Source organism: Pan paniscus, chromosome 7 (assembly GCF_029289425.2).
Source record: "Pan paniscus chromosome 7, NHGRI_mPanPan1-v2.0_pri, whole genome shotgun sequence".
In the NCBI taxonomy this organism is placed as follows: domain Eukaryota; kingdom Metazoa; phylum Chordata; class Mammalia; order Primates; family Hominidae; genus Pan; species Pan paniscus.
The window spans coordinates 108571974-108590033 of record NC_073256.2 but is presented as its reverse complement, the minus strand read 5'-3'; the positions used below and the strand labels follow the sequence as shown (position 1 = coordinate 108590033).

The 18060-nt window shown below is 37.4% G+C and overlaps 1 protein-coding gene across 3 annotated transcripts in view; it reads right to left on the bottom strand.

The window, feature by feature from the left end:
* Positions 1-1347: 1347 nt before the first annotated feature.
* LRRC69 (leucine rich repeat containing 69) overlaps positions 1348-18060 on the bottom strand; it is a 115728-nt gene continuing 99015 nt past the window's right edge. The window contains exon 9 of one of the 3 annotated variants that reach the window (XM_003821138.4): positions 1348-2837. In XM_003821138.4, the coding sequence (XP_003821186.1) occupies positions 2727-2837 (111 nt within the window). In that variant the 3' untranslated portion in view covers positions 1348-2726. Of the gene's footprint in view, positions 2838-11504; positions 14364-18060 lie in introns of those variants that run through there. The other 2 variants (XM_055116721.2, XM_063606851.1) reach the window with 2 other exon arrangements.

Genomic DNA, 18060 nt, shown 5'->3' with positions numbered 1-18060 from the left:
ACACAGGCCTCAGAAGTAATACCACACATCTACAACCATCTGATCTTTGACAAACCTGAAAAAAACAAGCAATGGGGCAAAACAAGCAATGGGGCAAGATCTCCTATTCAGTAAATGGTGCTGGGAGAACTGGCTAGCCATATGCGGAACACTGAAACTGGACCCCTTCCTTACACCTTATACAAAAATTAATTCAAGATGGATTAAAGACTTGATGTAAGACTTAAAACCATAAAAACCCCAGAAGAAAACCTAGGCAATACTATTCAGGACATAGGCATGGGCAAAGATTTCATGACAAAATGGCATAAGCTACTGCAACAAAAGGCAAAATTGACAAACAGGATCTAATTTAACTAAAGAGCTTCTAGAAGCACAGCAAAAGAAATTATTATCAGAGTGAACAGGCAACCAACAGAATGGGACCAAAATTTTGCAATCGACCCATCTGACAAAGGTCTAATATCCAGAATTTACAAGGAACTTAAATAAATTTACAAGAAAAAGACCAACAACCCCATCAAAAAGTGGGCAAAGGATATGAACAGATGCTTCTCAAAAGAAGACATTTATGTGGCCAACAAACATATGAAGAAAAGCTCAACATCACTGATCATCAGAGAAATGCAAATCAAAACCACAATGAGATAATCTCACTCCACTTAGAATGGTGATTATTAAAAAGTCAGGAAACAATAGATGCTGGTGAGGCTGTGGAGAAATAGGAATGCTTTTACACTGTTGGTGAGCGTTCCACTGTTGCTGGGAGTGTAAATTAGTTCAACCATTCTGGAAAACAGTGTGGCTATTCCTCAAAGATCTAGAACCAGAAATACCATTTGACCCAGCAATCCCATTACTGGGTATATACCCAAAGGATTATAAATCATTCTACTATAAAGACACATGCACACGTATGTTTATTGCAGCACTATTTACAATAGCAAAGACATGGAACCAACCAAAATGCCCATCAATGATAGAATGGATAAAGAAAATATGGTACATATACACCATGGAATACTATGCAGCCATAAAAAAATGAATGAGATCATGTCCTTTGCAGGCACTTGTGTGAAGCTAGAAGCCATCATCCTCAGCAAACCAGCACGGGAACAGAAAACCAAACACCACATGTTCTCACTCATAAGTGGGAGTTGAACGTTGAGAACACATGGACACAGAAAGGGGAACATTACACGCCAGAACCTGCTGGGGGGTAGGGGATGAGGGGAGGGGACTTATAGGATGGATCAATAGGGGCGGCAAACCACCATGGCACCTGTATACCTATGTAACAAACCTGCATGGTCTGCACATGTATCCCAGTTTTTTTTTTTAGAAGAAATAAAGAAAAAAACAAAAACACTTTTTCAACAGCTTAGGTTATAAGAAATTATTTCCCTAATCAAAATCAATTTACTGAGCAATTTTCCCTCAAAATAAGCATACATACTTTACCCCTGTAATGCATTTTTGATGAGCTCATTTGTACTTGGTTTTTTATTTTTGTTTAAAATGCATTCTTGGTTAATGGAGCCTTTAGAAAGTTACCTTGAGGCCCCGTCTCTGTCTCAGTGGGGCCTGAACTTTGCTCTCTGGTTTGAGGATCTCTTTGCTGTGCTCCATTGATTTCATTTCTCAGTTATGCCAGAGGCAACTCTGATGCATAAAGAACCTGAATTAAACTCATAAAAGGCCTTGCTAGGAAGGTAACCTGATAATAACTACCTGGAAGATGAGAGACTCCACTCAGCTTTCCACCAGAAGGACCATATGTAGTGACAAGAAGAAATAGGTTTCTGGTGGGGTTTAAATATGAAATTATAATGACATTTCTCACTTTTCTGAACATGCAGCAGCTTTATCTAAGTCTATCCTGTGGTTCTCAAACTAGAGCATGCAAAGAGATCACGTGGAGGGTTTGTTAAAATAGCGATTTCTGGGCCACACTCCCAAAGTTTCTAATTCAGTGCTTCTGGAGTGGAGCCAGATAATTTGTATTTCTAACACGTTCTCAACTGATGTGGATGGTGCTGAACAGAACACAATTCCAAGAACCACTGGTCTGTGCAAAGCACACCACATATTTTCATAACTTATTTTTCTACTTTTCTGTTGTCATTAAAGAAAATGAGCACAATTCTCATTTCTGAACTACTGCCTCGGCAGTTTGTCATGAAAAAGTTTTTTTAAAACGAGAAAAAAAAATTAAAAACAGTCACAAAGTGATATTAGGGGTTACCAAACCTGAGTTTCCAGGCTTCTACTCATTTTTTCTGTGAAGGTCAGTAGATATTAGTGCCTCAAATGAAATCACACAAATGTAATACGACTATCTAGCACAAAACAGTGATTCCTTTTCAATTGCAAAACATTCATAAAATAAATACTTTTCCCCGTCAAAGTCTCTTAATACTCACCCAGAAAAAGGGGAGTGGTGGTCATAAAACAGCAGGAAAAAATAACTCACTTGCCACACAAATCTTTATTTTTCAATTTTTTTTTGTACTTTTTTAAGCCAAAAAAAGCACACCTAGAATCTAAGCAAGCTAAAGGCAGATTGTAGTGCTTAGATTGGGAACGTTATAATGGAATTATTTTTCTTCTTTTATTTAATGTGTTGACAAAGAGAACAGGCATGGTATCTTAAGTAGGGCATAATCTGTGTATGCAGAGCTGACAGGGCAAGTGGAGTGAGGCTATGAATGAGCACCTCACCTGTTCTACACCTGAGCAATTCCAAAGAGGTTAGGGTCACGTTGAGTAAAACATTTGTAAGAACAAATTAATACTTGGAGAGGCACCAGCTTCAGATTCTTGCTTATCTTCCAGTCCTAAAAAGTAAAGATTAAAAATAAAATTTAGGCAGGGTTCAATAAATATTTTTCATTAAAATAAATATTTGCTTTCTCAGAGGTTTCAGAACATTGACTTCTAAAGGACGCACTATTCTGTTTATGCTTGATTTGCTCTTTTCTCACACATAAAAACACAAACTTAACTAGCTAAGAAAGTCATACTCAAATGCTAAACAAAATCCAAATGATGAAAGATTATGTGTGCTTTTATTCAAACATATTATGTAGTCTAACCATAAAGTGTTTGAAATGAAGGTGAAAAAATGATACAGAATCTACATGAACCTGACTTTTGTCCTCCAGGGGTATTAAATTGATCAATCAGCAAATACGTACTGAACTTCTTAATGGGTATCTTGGTTTTACCTGCCCAGCATGCAGTTGCCATGGAAATTAATCTTCCTAAAATTCTTTGTTCACTGTCTGTACTATTCATTAAGATCTTCACTGGCTGGGTCTCAGGCAAGTTGCCTAATACATGAATTAAATTTTTGTACTTCAAATATTTCTAATCTCACTTCTTAGTGTACAAAATAAGCAGTCAAAACCCTGTTAGCCAATTTAGTGTACATATATTGACCATTTATGTTTGAAATAATGGTAACCTCAAAAGCTTACCATTTCTATGTTTTATAATCATCTCCTGAAATCAACACAGCTCTTAGTGAGAGAATCCAAAAGATTTCCACAACTGGTAACTGGGAAATATTTAATTGGTTGATAACGCTGCTTAGTTTTACCATGAAACCATTTGGCCAACACCATCACAACCCACAATGAGAGATTTGATTGCTGTTCTGTTCACTCTTCCACAAAAGAACTCTGAGATCCTATTGAAAGGTTCAGACAGGTAAGCACAGTTATTGATCCACCCTTGAGAGAGTAACAGCCTTCTAACCCTGGTGATATATCAGCAGGGAGCCAAAGTCATAAGTCACATCCCCTTCACACAGACCTCCAACAGTGGCTGTGAAGCACTTAGAGGATACACAGCACTATCCTAACCGTAAAATATTTTGGATGAAGGTGAAAAATGGTACAGAATATCTACAAACCTGACTTTTTTCCTGCAAAGATATTAATTCATCAATCAGCAAACAGGTTCTGAACTCCTCAGTGGACGTCTTGGTTTTTCCTGTCTGGGATCCATTTCCCATTGTGCTGGCACAAAAGCCCTGTTTTTCCTTTGGGCAACTACCACTCCTCCAATCTCAGTGCATATGCTGGGGGAGTGAGAGAGCAACTTTTCTCACTCCCTGGCTCAATATATGACCATGTAACTGGGGCCCAGGCAATGACTCAATTGCTTCCCTCTGACAATGGTGATTAGTCTGGGGTAAGCACATAAGGCAAGACAGTTCAAGGAAGCCAATGAACATCAGCCCCAGGACATTCTCTGCATCTATTGGGAGAAGGAAGCTTTCCCTTTACTCCCAAAAGACACAATTTAGGCAGCAGCCACTGGAAAACAAAGCCAAAACAAAGGAATGCAGAGATAATAAATAAAGGACAGATTCCTAATGATAAATTTGGAAACCTAATTTAGACATGACAAAATCTTCAGCCAGATTCATCCCTGGACCTTCTTCATTGCTTAAGTTGGTATATGAGTTGGGTTTCTTTAATTTGCAACCACGAGTCCTGACAAATTATAAGTTAGCTAAAATCTGCACATTAGACAAAGTGTCAGGCTACAAAGATATACAGCAAACAATCCCTGCCTCTAAGAATCTTAGCATCTAGTTGGAAAGACAATAATCATACACACACACACAAATAGAAACATATAGCTCAGCCCAAGGATAGGTTCTATATGAGTGCAGAGAAAGGAGACACCATAGGCTGCATATTAAGCAAGATTTCACAATATAAGAAAAAGGTGAGCTGGGTGAACTAGAATGTGTCTGCCTGGGGAGAAAGCAAAAGGACATTTCGGGGAGGGTGAACTATGAGAGCATAAATTCAAGAATGTGCACATTGTATTGGGGAAACAATACAGTATAAACTATAAATAGACCATAAAATGTTAAATCATGGGATATCAACAATACATTAGTCCAGAAATAAAAAGATTTCATAAGTATTTTTGAATGACAGACACATATAATATTTTAAATCTACTATATAAGATATAATATTGATTCTCTAACTAGATTATAATGATTAAGTGATGAAATTGTGGTTGGAGAACAAATGGCAAAAGACAGGCTAAATATGGTCTTTTCCTTTTCTATATACTAGACAACCGTCTCACCCAACCAGTTAATCCTGCCTACTTCTGTAACATATCTCAGCTAGAATTAAAGAACTATTGAAAATAAAACATGCTACATACATTTTCCTCAGCTCCTCTTTAAGAAACCTGAACAATTAATAGAGCCAAAAACGAAGAGGAGGAAGTTAGAGAAAGAAACAAATATAAACTAAGGAAACAAGTTCGACATCTGATTTGCTTTGTCCAGTTTCTTCATGAGGTGAAAAGTTTATAATAGAAAGTATTAAAGGCATTTTCTATTTCCAGTGTGGTTTTAGCCATTTCCCTTGTGTCATTAGGACATTGCATGGGCAGAGTTTAGGTTGGCTCTTTTTGCAAGCAGGAATGCAAAGTGTCTGTGTCCCTCTTTCCCCTTCTTGGGGGAAACATTGTTTAGTTAATTATAATAAAATGAATATTTTGGTGAGATTTTTAGAAGTCTATTAAATGCCCATTGTTAGTTTTATAGTGAACATGAAACTTTGAAGGTGATTATTCTCTAACTTAATAATTTCTATTTCTTATACAATATTTTTCAGGGCTATGAATTGTTTTCTAGAAATTTAACTTAGAAAAACAACTCAGCATAATTTCTTGGTATTACACTTTTCCATCTAGATTCATCATCTCTAGTAATGTTTGCATAACATAAAATTCTCGTACCGCCTTACCACTTGCTGCCCTTTTAAACTTGTATTTCTATTTGTGGCATTATTGCAACTGTTTCTACTGGTACAACATATGTCCATTTGAAATGAGCATGTTACAAAGGAATAAGACACTCTCTGTTATAGAGGACCTCTCTTCACAAACCTCAATTAACAAAACCTCATGATTTTGTCAAAGACAAATACTGCTTTTGTCATCGTTTATAGATAGAGATCAAAACACTCAATGAAATATCCTTTCTGTCAAGCCAAGGTCAGTGAATAGGAAAAGGAGTTGGTCTGTGATTATATATGCTTTTATTTTGAAAAAATATCATTTTAGCAAAAAGCTTTAAAAAGTAAAATGCTATAATACAGTTTACTCTTTCACCATTAATATTTGCATTATTTTCCAAAGCAAAAAACACATGATTATATTCTCTACGTGTTTTTTAAAAAGTAGTTTTCCACTTTAAATTCAAATATTACTCTTTGCTAAGTTTTATGTTTGTTGAATGGTAGAATTGAGAAATTTTTAAAAATCATTCAACATAATTGGTAACCATCACTGCCATACTTTAAACTTTGAGAAATTAAAAATTATTGCAATATATATTTATATGGCACAGTAAAAAGTTTGGATAAGATTTCAATATTATATGAAGCACAAGGAATAGAAAAAGAGCATAAGATGGTTGCCTGTTTTCTCAGGAAAAGGTATCTCAGTAGGCAAAATAATGTCCCCCCAAAGATGTCCACATCCTAATTCCTGAAATTCATGAATATGCATGTCACCTCACATAGCAAAAGGGACATTGCAGGTTGGGTTAAATTAAGGACCTTGAGATAAGGAAGTTATCCTGGACTATCTAGGTGGGCGCCATGTAATCACAAGAGTTGTTAAAGTGGAAGAGGGAGATAAAAGAGAAGGTCCAAGTGAGGTGATATGAGAAGGCCTAGATCAGCCAATACTGACTTTGAAGATGGAAGAAAGGAACCATGAGCCAATGGATATGGGGGGCCTCTAGAAGCTGTCAAGGGCCAGAAAATGGTTCTCCCCAGGAGCCTCCAGATGGAAACCCAGCCTGCAAAATCTTGATTTTTGCCCAGATTTTTTTTTCCTTCCTTATGATACTTACTTTCCTTGCTTTTCCACCACCACACCTTACACCCACAGTAGGCAACCACTCTAACTAGCCTCTTATCTTCAGCTTCTCTTCTCTTCAAGCTTCAACTAAGCCAGCACACTATTGCCAAGTGACTCTTTCTAAAACACACACACACACACACACATGTATATCTCACCGGTTTTCCCCCACATGTTCAGTAGGGTTTCATTTCCAAACAAGATCAAGTTCAAACCCCTTACTTAATCTAATCCTTTGACAGGTTCATGGCATGTGACCTCAACTTTTTAATAATGTCTCCTCCTGCCACTCCTATCCACAAACCAACCTAACTGATTCACTGCCCTATGAACATGATTTATTCTCCTCCCTACCATTCTCTTCTCCTAAAACATTCTCTTTACTTTCTTCTCCATGTATCTGAATTCCACCTATTTCAAGGCTATATACAAGTCCTGTGTTTCTAGGCACTTCCCAAACCAGACAACCTACAGTGATCTCATCTTCCACTTTGAGTCCTAAAACAATTGGTCTCTATCACTCATTTAACATCTAGATTTTATTGCTAATATCTTTTACCTCTTTAGCATTTAAACTCAAACTTTAAACCATTTGGGACAGACTAGGTCCCCTACTTATTCGCATTGTACTTAGCATTCAGTTCCCTGCTTAAAGCAGGCCCTCAAAAATTTATGGAATGACTAAATATCATTTATCACTGCCATGCCACAGTGATAAGTGACATGAGTACTGCTCTGAAGTTAACTACTCCATTTAGCAAGGGTAACCATACATTGGGATTTGCCAAGGACAGTCCTGGTTTCCTGTTGTTTTTACAGCTATTAATAAAATCCACTTTTACTCTCAAAAGCATCTTGGCTTAGATGATACATTATATGGTCATTCCACCCTTAGGGCAATCTGGACTGTGATAAGAACAGAAACGACAAAGAAAATCCCGTCATGTGCCAGCCAGCCAGCCAGCTAAGCAGCATTCCCTTCCCCACACAGTGGTCCTGCTCTCCCACAGCACCCCCTGCATAATCAATATCCTCTGAATTTCACAAGGAATTTTCAACATTTTGATGGTACACAGCTTCAGAAAACTAAACTAAAGCTCAATAAAATGTAAGATTATTTAGAAGAAAAAAAATTATAGATACAGAATACTACTGTGACTGTATCCAGCAGCTTGAGAACAAAAGGGAGAGTTCTCCGAAAGGGTAAGAGTATTCGAGGAGTTCTCACAGGAGTAAAAGTAATCAAGACACAGTGTATGAGCTCATTTATACTCTAATTGTTTTGTTATTTTTGGAATAAAACAATAAGAAATATATATCCATTTTAATATTTCTAAACAATAAATACTTATGACTTTCATGGCTGTTTAGAATTAGAAATGTGATGCTTTCTGATCCTCTTAGTACCTAATGTACATTAAATTGACTAACCACGGCATAAATGTTTTAAAACCTACATTCATTTTCACGGTTGACTGGTTGAAATGATCAGTTTCATAAATGAATGTCAGTGGTATCTTAACAGTAATAACTTTTTACTACAAAGTAAGATTTTACTTTCTAAGTAATGAGTAAAATTATTAAATGTAATCTTATGTTTCATTACTGGCAGCTTGTCATAAAAAAGGAATTAAAGTTACAAATTTTCATTTATTTTCATAAAGTAGATGAACGTTTTCACTCATTTATAGGGAGACCTACGCAGTCTAATCTCTTTTGAGGGTAGTTTTAATTACATTACATCATTTAATACAGGGTTGAGAGTTCATGTTCCAAACCATTCCCTCCCTAAACTCTTCAACTTTAAAGGAATCTGGGGAAATGTTAAGTTCAACTAACAAAACTATAAGAAATGAAAACTATTAAATGCATATCTTGGGCACAGGATCACTCAAGTGTTTGGAAAGAATTTTATGAGACTATTTAGGTTAGGTCTAAGTCATTGTTCAAATACAGACAAAGTTAGTAGTAACTAAAAAGGATAATTTTTGTTGCTGTTTCAAAGATTTATATCATTAGTAGCTAATATTGAAATATCAACTGCATTGAAATTATTGATCATTTTGTAATTGCTAAAGACGAACTCAACTTTGACGGCAGAACTATAGCATTTAGAAAAAGACAAAAGCATCTGGATGAATTATGATCAAGATTGATATTTGAGAATGAATAAAATTGTTTTGACTATTTTCCAATCCTCATCTCATTATTTCATAAAGCAAGCATGACATAATTTTACATTCACCTGAATAGAAGCAATTACAATTTGATATTTGATTGTTCTGTGTTTTAAGTTGAGAATAAAGACCCATTTATCATCCAGTGTCTCCCTCCTTTGAGTGTAAACCCCATAAGAAGCAGAACATTGTGTAAAGCACAACAGGGGCAACTAGACGTTGGCATTATCAAATATGTTCTCCCTTCCTGATAAAGTATTTGCTCTAAAGGTCAGCAGTCTCTAAGTTTAGTTTCTGAAGAGATAATTAACAAATTAAAAAAATTTTAACAGAAAGAGAGGCTTCCAGGCAAAAAAAAAATGTGTATAATTGCTGTCTACTTAACATAAAAATCTAGAGATATATAAAAGCAATTGTTCACCAGTGTGGTTAATCTGATTATCATCCCCAAGTATTCTGTGCATGTTTTCACTCTGTTTCAACTCTGGAAACAAGGAACTTATGAACGGCATTTAAATTTTTTTTAACTGCTAACATCTAGTAATATATATTCAAATCTCAATTTTCTTTATCAATCTTTAAATATTTTAAGCATCCTTAAATTTATTTAGCATGATTAACAAGCTGTATACACTTATTCTAATTCCATTGTGATATACTTTTTTACTATCATATACTTACTAGATATTATTAGCTTAATGATTTTAATAAGGCTAGAATCAATGGTTTTTATAAAGCAAAACAATTTTCCTTTAAAAATTTTTTCTTGTTATAATTTTCTGACACTCCCATGGCTTTTGCCTATCAATGTATCTACACATATAAGTCTACATTTTGAGTTATTTTCCCTTAGTGCTTTGAAAATAGTATGCCATTGTTTTTTCTGGCATCTATTACTGTCACTGAGAAATCTGATGTCAGTTCATTGCTGCTGCTTTGTAGGTGATCTCTCTTTTCTTAACATTTCATCTTTAGCTCTTAATAGTTCAACTTTGGTGGTATATAGTTTTACCAAAATGTGTCTATGTATGGATTTGTTCTTGTTTGTTCTGCTTGGAACTCAATGTGCTTTTTCAATCTGAAATTGTCTTCTTTCAATATTTGAACATTTTCTGCCATTAGCTAGGACATTCAAAGGGTGTAGATCCTAGCTAATGGGTTTCTCTTTTAACCATTATGTTTTTAATCCATGCTATATTCTTCTGCCATTATGTTGCTGTTTCTATGATGCCCTGACATATTTAATTCATAAAAATGTATTCTCTTTTAATTTTTAAAGTGAAATTATATAGATATCAAATCTCCTTATTTTCCTACTCTTGCTTCCAAGCTTGTTTCCTCAGTGATGATTGATGTTAACCTGTGTGTGTGTGTGTGTGTGTGTGTGTGTGTGTCTGTGTGTGTGTGTGTGTGTCTGTGTTTAAAATCCTGTAAGAAAGTTCTATCTATCTGACCTGAATGGTCAGTGGTTCTATTTTCTACTCTGCAAGTCAACAAAAGGAAAGCCTCATCTCTCTTTCACATGACAGTGTTTCAAATATACAAAGATAGCTATTGGGAGTAATGGTATCATCATCAATCAATAAATTTATTTGCACTTTCTCTTATGATTCAAAATGAAATTGTGCATGTTCTAGTGCAGGAAAAAAGAGACAGAAGATGGTATCAGGAGGTGTCAGGTAAGCTAAAGTCCTAATTCTATTATTTGATAGATTTGAAATTTGTGAACAAACTACTTAACTTTGCTTAGTCTTAGTTACCTCAACTGTGAATAGAGACAATGAAAACCAAGTCACAAAGTTAATATGAGGGCCAGAAACTCTATTACTTAAATGTCACCCCCTGGGAAAGTTACCTTTTAGCCTCCACCAAAGTCGTTGTTTGTTCTGTCTATGACTCCATAGCATGGGTATATAATGCTTTATGACAGTGCTTCTAACGTTACATTTTAATAGTCTGTGATCTCCTCAACAGCATGAACCGCATCTTATTCATCTTTGGATCCAGAGAGCTTAGCATAGTACCTTGCATATAGTAAGAACTCAGTAAAGATGTTGAAAGAAAAAAATATGTAAAAAGCATTTTGTAAGTGGAAAAGCACTACCATTACCCATCTTCTAGTTGTTTAAAACCTTTCATATCTCCTCTTCTTGGCTTACTCATTCCCTTAACATGATGGAATAGATAAGGTTCATCATGCAGTAACAAATTCTATTAAAAATTCTACTAATTTTTTAAAGTAGCAGTACCTAATCACAGCATTAAACTCTTCCTGAATTGGTGTACAAGACAGACTAATTTTACATCCTCCTTACTAGCTCTTTCCACAGCCTACAACCATGCACATATCTTCCCATTTTCAAAATTTTTCTTCAAGCCTTCCTCACCCTCCAAAGAATATTCTATAGCACTCCCGCCTTTTACAGCTACATTGCTTGGAGATTAGTCAAGACTTGCTGGCTTCACTTCCGTATTCTTACCAGGCTTATTTATTTATTTATTTATTTATTTATTTATTTATTTATTGAGACATAGTTTCACTCTTGTTGCCCAGGCTGCAGTGCAAGTGCAATGGCGTGATCTCGGCTCACTACAACCTCTGCCTGCTGGGTTCAAGTGCTTCTCCTGCCTCCTCAGTCTCCCGAGTAGCTGGGATTACAGGTGCCCACCACCATGTCTGGCTAATTTTTTTGTGTTTTTAGTAGAGACGAGGTTTCACCATGTTGGTCAGGCTGGTCTCAAATTCCTGACCTCAGGTGATCCGCCCGCCTCGGCCTCCCAGAATGCTGGGATTACAGGCATGAGCCACCACGCCTGGCCCCATCAGGCTTCTTATCGATGCAACCTGCTTCCAGCCCTGCCGCTTAATGACACAAAGGACACCACCTTCCTCTTTTGATTTTTCAGTGCTGTTTCTTCTCCTCAGCCCTGGATCTGTCAACTTGGTGTCTTTAGTCAGCTCATTCTTGAGCCCATATTAGAGTAAGAGAGCAGCCAAAATTTTCTTATGCCCAGAGAATAGTGTAGAAGTGGTTGAAAGAGAACCAGCAAACAAAAGGGACTTCAGCATCAGAACAAGAACACACAGGGTACATGGAAGAAGAAACATGGCCAATGGGAAGTAGACACCACCACGGAGCTTCGATCTAGATAGGAAGATCATACACCAGAGGATGCCCACATGAAACGGGACATTGGCAGAACATATGGCTCCTACCTCCTAATAGCATGACACTACTTAAAAACTCCAAGAATTAGATAATATAGGCAGAAAGGAGGGGAAGGAAATTCTAAGTGATCAAGATAAAATCTGAAATGACTTAGGAAATCCTAAAATTAACACATAAGCCTTGAATTAACTAGGTAAGCTTTCCAGTAGAATGGGGGCCCAAATAAAAGCTAAGTTCAGTGAAAGAAAAAGCAAGAAAGCCCTGTTTATTGTGCATCTGTGTTTTATAGCTGAAGAATTTGTGCCACTCTCCCTGTTTTGCCCTTCTGTCCCTGAATGTTTCTTTTCATTCTCATTTGCTGACTCCTGCTTTTGCCACCTTTTAATAATATTGCTCTCCAAGGTTCTGTCCTTCTGGTCTTCTCACCCTACTGGGTAGATCTCCTTAGGTAATCTTCATTCCCAGGGCTTCGAGTGTCTCACTTATATAAACAATTTTTAAATCCACATCACCAGGTCTAGCCTCTCTTTGTCAAGCAAAAATGTCATCATACCCCACTACTTCAACAACTCTAAGTAGCTATTACGGGCTAAACTGTGTCACCCAAAAATCCATATGTCTTAAACCCCAGTATCTCCGAATGTCACTGTTTTTGGAGATAGGGTCTTTAAAGTGTTACTTAGATTAAAACGAAGTCAAGTAAAGTGAGCTCTAATCCAATATGACTGACATCCTTATGAGAAGAGGAAATTTGGACACAGACACGTACCAAAGGAAGACCATGTGAAGACACAGGAAAGATCCAGCCATGTAGAGGCCGAAAAGAGAGGCTGCAGGAGAAGCCAACCCCTCCTGGCACCTTGCTCTCAGACTTCTAGCCTCCAGAATTGTTAATAAATCAATTCCTGTTGTGTAAGCCACCCAGTCTGTGATACTTTGTTATACAGCCCTAGCAACTTATACACTAGCTTTTGAAATTAAGCTCAAACTTCACATAAAAGAGTCACTGTAACCTCACACTGCTGTTCTCTCCAACTTCGTCTCTCATACCTCACCTTCCGTGACTTCACTGTACTCATTGTGCAATTTATATTTGCACAATATTACCTCTGCACAGGCAACTGCCTAGCCTGAAATGCTTATCCACTAGTTCTTTATCTATTCTAAATGCCTCCCTAGCCTTCAAAGCACATTTCTAAGAAATGCCTCTTAAAATAACTTAACATTTATTATGGATTCGCCAAACACAATCACTGTGGTAGGCACCAGGGTTAAGCCAGGGACTATCCCATTTACTGGAGATGCCTTCTTCTCACAGCATCCTGTGCAGCTTCACATCTGCTTATCATAAGAATGCAATCATTCTTTCTTTCTTGTCTGAAAGCCTTGGTTTACAAAACACACACACATAAAAAAAATATACTTATTCAGCACCTACTATATGCTACCTTTGTTGAGCACCCACTGTACTAAGCACTGTTTATGCATTACCTCATGATCCCTAACCACAGTTCTGTGTGATGGGTACTATTATTATTGCCATTTGACAGGATGAGGAAGCTTAGCCTTGAAGAGGAAAGTAAGAGGACACAGGTGGCAAGTGGTAGGGCTGGACATCAAACCTAACTTGTCAGATTCCAATCCTTATTATCCCACTTCTCCTGGGAACATGTGAGTTTCTCAAGGATCAGGGTTCTGTATTCCCAGCCCTGGCAAATAATCTGACACATAGTTAGAAAAAAATAAATAAGTTTCAGTGGATAAATAAATGAGGACAGAAGAAGGATCTTTAACATAAATGTCTTAAGTTCAGCTGAACTAAATGGGGAAAAACTAGGTTGGAAAAGCATAGGAAACATAGCCCAGACTCTCTGGTTAAGGATCAGGAATAACATGAATGAGTTCCCTGCCCATATCCTCTACTTGGCAGCTTTCTGAAATTGGCAAAATTACTTGGTTTCTCCTTGCCTTGGATTTCTTCCTGGTGTCATGGGGTTATTTTGGACATTAATTGAGGTATTCCAGGTGACATATTTAGCAGAGCACCAGATGCACACTCACTACCAAATAAATTCTGGCTGTTGTTGCTTGTATTAGGTTGTAGTTTCTGAAAGAGAGACATGAAATAAGAGTAGCAGCACATCAGATGGTTTTGAGAGGGAATCTGTCAGAGCACAATTAAACATGGCAACTTGTCCAAGGTGTTCAGAACATCACCAGTGGAAAGCAGGATGTTTTGAAAACTGTTTCCAAGTAATCTGACATGCTGTACTCATTAAATGTCTCTTGAATATAACAATCCATTCCAGATGATAATGTGAACAATTCACAGATAGCTACATATGTGATCAAGATTACATATTTACTCCCATCTTGAGGACCAACATACATTTCTATCCTCATTTTCCCACCGATGAGCTGTCTTTTCTTTGTATTTAAGGTCCAGCTGGTTTTAACTTTCAAATTCCTGCTCAACCACTATTTTAATGTTCTCTTTGGCTATCTGTTTAGTTCTAGATTCTGGGCTTTTAAAAATTTTAACATTAGCCTTCCTTGGCAGCACCTTTGCCAGATTTTTCTTATGATACATAGAGATGTAATATGTTGACAAACTAATTAAAGGAGGAGATGGTATTCAAATCCAGATCTGATTTATCATCCTGTAGAAATAAAATTTTATCAGGTATCGTCCGAAGCTCTCTCTCTATAAAGGTGAACAAAACCAAAATGGTTCTTAAATTCCTTGAGCTTAGTATTCAGTGGTAGAGACAGACACCAACACCAGGTAAATCGATTACTACAAATTTTGCTAAATGCCATGAAGACTTCAAAGCTTTCTGATATAAACACCAACTCAACTTTGACAAAGACATTTCCATAGCAAGAGCATCAAGGTATTGAAAAACTGAACAACTTAAATCACTGTTTCTTATTCATAGAGAACTTTTATAGGCAACCACTACACTAAAGCCCAATATACCTGTAACTGAGATGAGAATGATTTCTCTGATTAGATTCTTCCGCTTTTATTTTTTTGTCTTAAGCACACATGGTTATGTCTAGTAAGACATAATTTGTACATGACTGGATCAAGAGGAAAACACTTCTAGCCTTCCTTTTAGTCTCCCAATTCACATGCAACATTTTACAATACTTGGCAGTGTCAAAAACTCTGGTAAAGGACATTGTGAGAAAAATTGTAGTAGCTCTACACCACAACCACAGCTGATTTAGGTCTTTTACTCTGGACTAGCTCTGTGGATCCTGTCTATCAGGCTGTCTGTCAGGATCCACAGAGCTAGTTCAAAGTAAATACCTGATATCAGGTGACGTGAATACCCGGCATCAGGTGATGTGTAAATACCTGACATCAGGTGATGTGAACTCTGATGACTGTTCCTGGATTTCATTCTACAGGATTATAAATGAACTACGTAGAGCAGCTGTTGTAAAATCTGTACTCTGCTTCTTGGAAAGTAAACAGGCCAGTAACGTGAGCCTCCATGTCCTAAGCGTGGGTTAGTATAGCTAAAATAACCTACATATTTTCTGGCTCATATATTGTGTTATCCATTGTAACTCTTGATAAAATCTCTCTACTTGGTATGAAGGATAGCTTTATTTATCCATTCATTCATTCATTCATATTTTTTATAATTCGAATCTATTCTTCTATTTCTGCCCTGGAAAGTAATAATACAATCTTTCTAGGTAGGCTACATTCTTGGCTTGTGTCAATATCAAATTTGTTTTGGACAAGATGCATCCTGAAAGGCAAAAAATAGTAACAGATAAGGCCAATGGAAAAAAATATTAAAAATCAGCAACTCTAGGTAAAGGGTATACAAATGTTCATTGTATTATTCATTCAAGTTATGTGTTGTTTTCCAATTTCTCAAACTAAAAAGTTGGTGGAAAAAAAGTTGTCCTTGTTGAACCTCATGATGAACAACACATATAGTGAAGTTCATGAAAGAAAGTTTCACAATTACAGTTTTGAGAAAGATAATGTATCTCTGAACATAAGTAGTGATGATCTCATCCAGGAGTTAGAAATGTAAACTTATGAAACAACTAATAATTCTAGTAAGAATACATTATCAGCATTCACATGCACTCATCGATTGTCCCTGGGGAGGCCATGGGCTGTGAAAGGCGAAAGGCCTAATCCAGGCTCTGGAGATCCTTGGGAACATAGCATACTTGTATGCAGGAGCCTTTGTTCTGCTTACAGTGGAGTAAAGTGAAAGACTTTCAGCATAGGGTCCAAGAAGCAGACTGACAGAGCAAACTCTACAGTGTGCCTGAAGGCAGCCATAGTAAGAATTCTCCCCAGCATAGAGGCCATATTAAGGTGTTTGTCATCTTCCAGTGCTCCACAGTGGATTTACTCCTTCACCAACACCTCCTTTTCTTTTTTCACTATTAGCTATACTACACCTTTGTCACTAACAATTCATTAATTCATATATTCAACCAATGAATATTCATTCAACTTTTTTTATATTCAACTTTTTGTTATGTGTGAGAAACCACATAGGCCTTGCTTAGTAAGGTGTGTAAGACACAACCATTTCCCTGTGGTACTGGGACAGCCCTAAACAGGGAGAGCAGAGATTCTCAGCCCTGACTGCACATGAAAATCAACTAGAAATCTTTTTTTTTTTTTTTTTGAGACGGAGTCTTTCTCTGTCGCCCAGGCTGGAGTGCAGTGGCACGATCTCAGCTCACTGCAAGCTGCTCCTCCTGGGTTCACACCATTTTCCTGCCTCAGCATCCCGAGTAGCTGGGACTACAGGTGACCGCCACCATGCCCGGCTAATTTTTTGTATTTTTTTTAGTAGACACGGGGTTTCACTGTGTTAGCCAGGATGGTCTTGATCTCCTGACCTCGTGATCTGACCGCCTCGGCCTCCGAAAGTGCTGGGATTACAGGCGTGAGCCACCGTGCCCGGCTAGAAATCTTCATAAAAATGTGGATGCTCAGGATCCTACTGCTACAGACTCTGATTTAGTAGTTCTAGGGTAGGATAATCTGTATTTTTTAAAAGATTCTTTGGTAAATTTGGTGAGTGGCTGGTGATAAGATACACTGAGGCCGGGCACAGTGGCTTACGCTTGTAATCCCAGCACTTTGGGAGGCCAAGGCAGGCAGATCACCTGAGATCAGGAGTTCGAGACAAGCCTGGCCAACATGGTAAAACCCCATCTCTACTAAAAATACACACACAAAAAAAAGCCAGGTGTGGTGGTGGCCACCTGTAATCCCAGCTACTTGAGAGGCCGAGGCAGGAGAATTGCTTGAACACAGGAGATGGAGGCTGCAGTGAACCAAGATCACCACCACTGCACTTTAGGCTGGGTGACAGAGCCAGACTTTGTCTCGGAAAGAAAGAAAAAAAAAAGATAGGTATAAGCATATTCACAACTCAGATCCTTTATTGGCACAAAGACTACTGGAGCATAATGATACCCTAAATCACTTGAACAACAGGATTTAGAATCAAACTCTTTAGAGATAGAGATGATGTTAGAGGTCATATATCTAGTTCCCTACCAAAATCTTCCCACTCACCCACACACACACTCACAGCTAACAATGAGTCCTAGACTTCCCAGCATGCCTAACAGACTAGATAGGAGTCTACAGCTTCCAGGTTGCTCAGGCTCCCAGATTTTGCAGGAGTCTCATACTTAACCATGTGCAAAAACAGAACTTCTATCTCTCCCCAACAAGCCTACTTCTCCCTTAGTCTTCCCTATTTTAGTAATAAAAAAAAAAAATCTGCTTTACACAGTTCTGT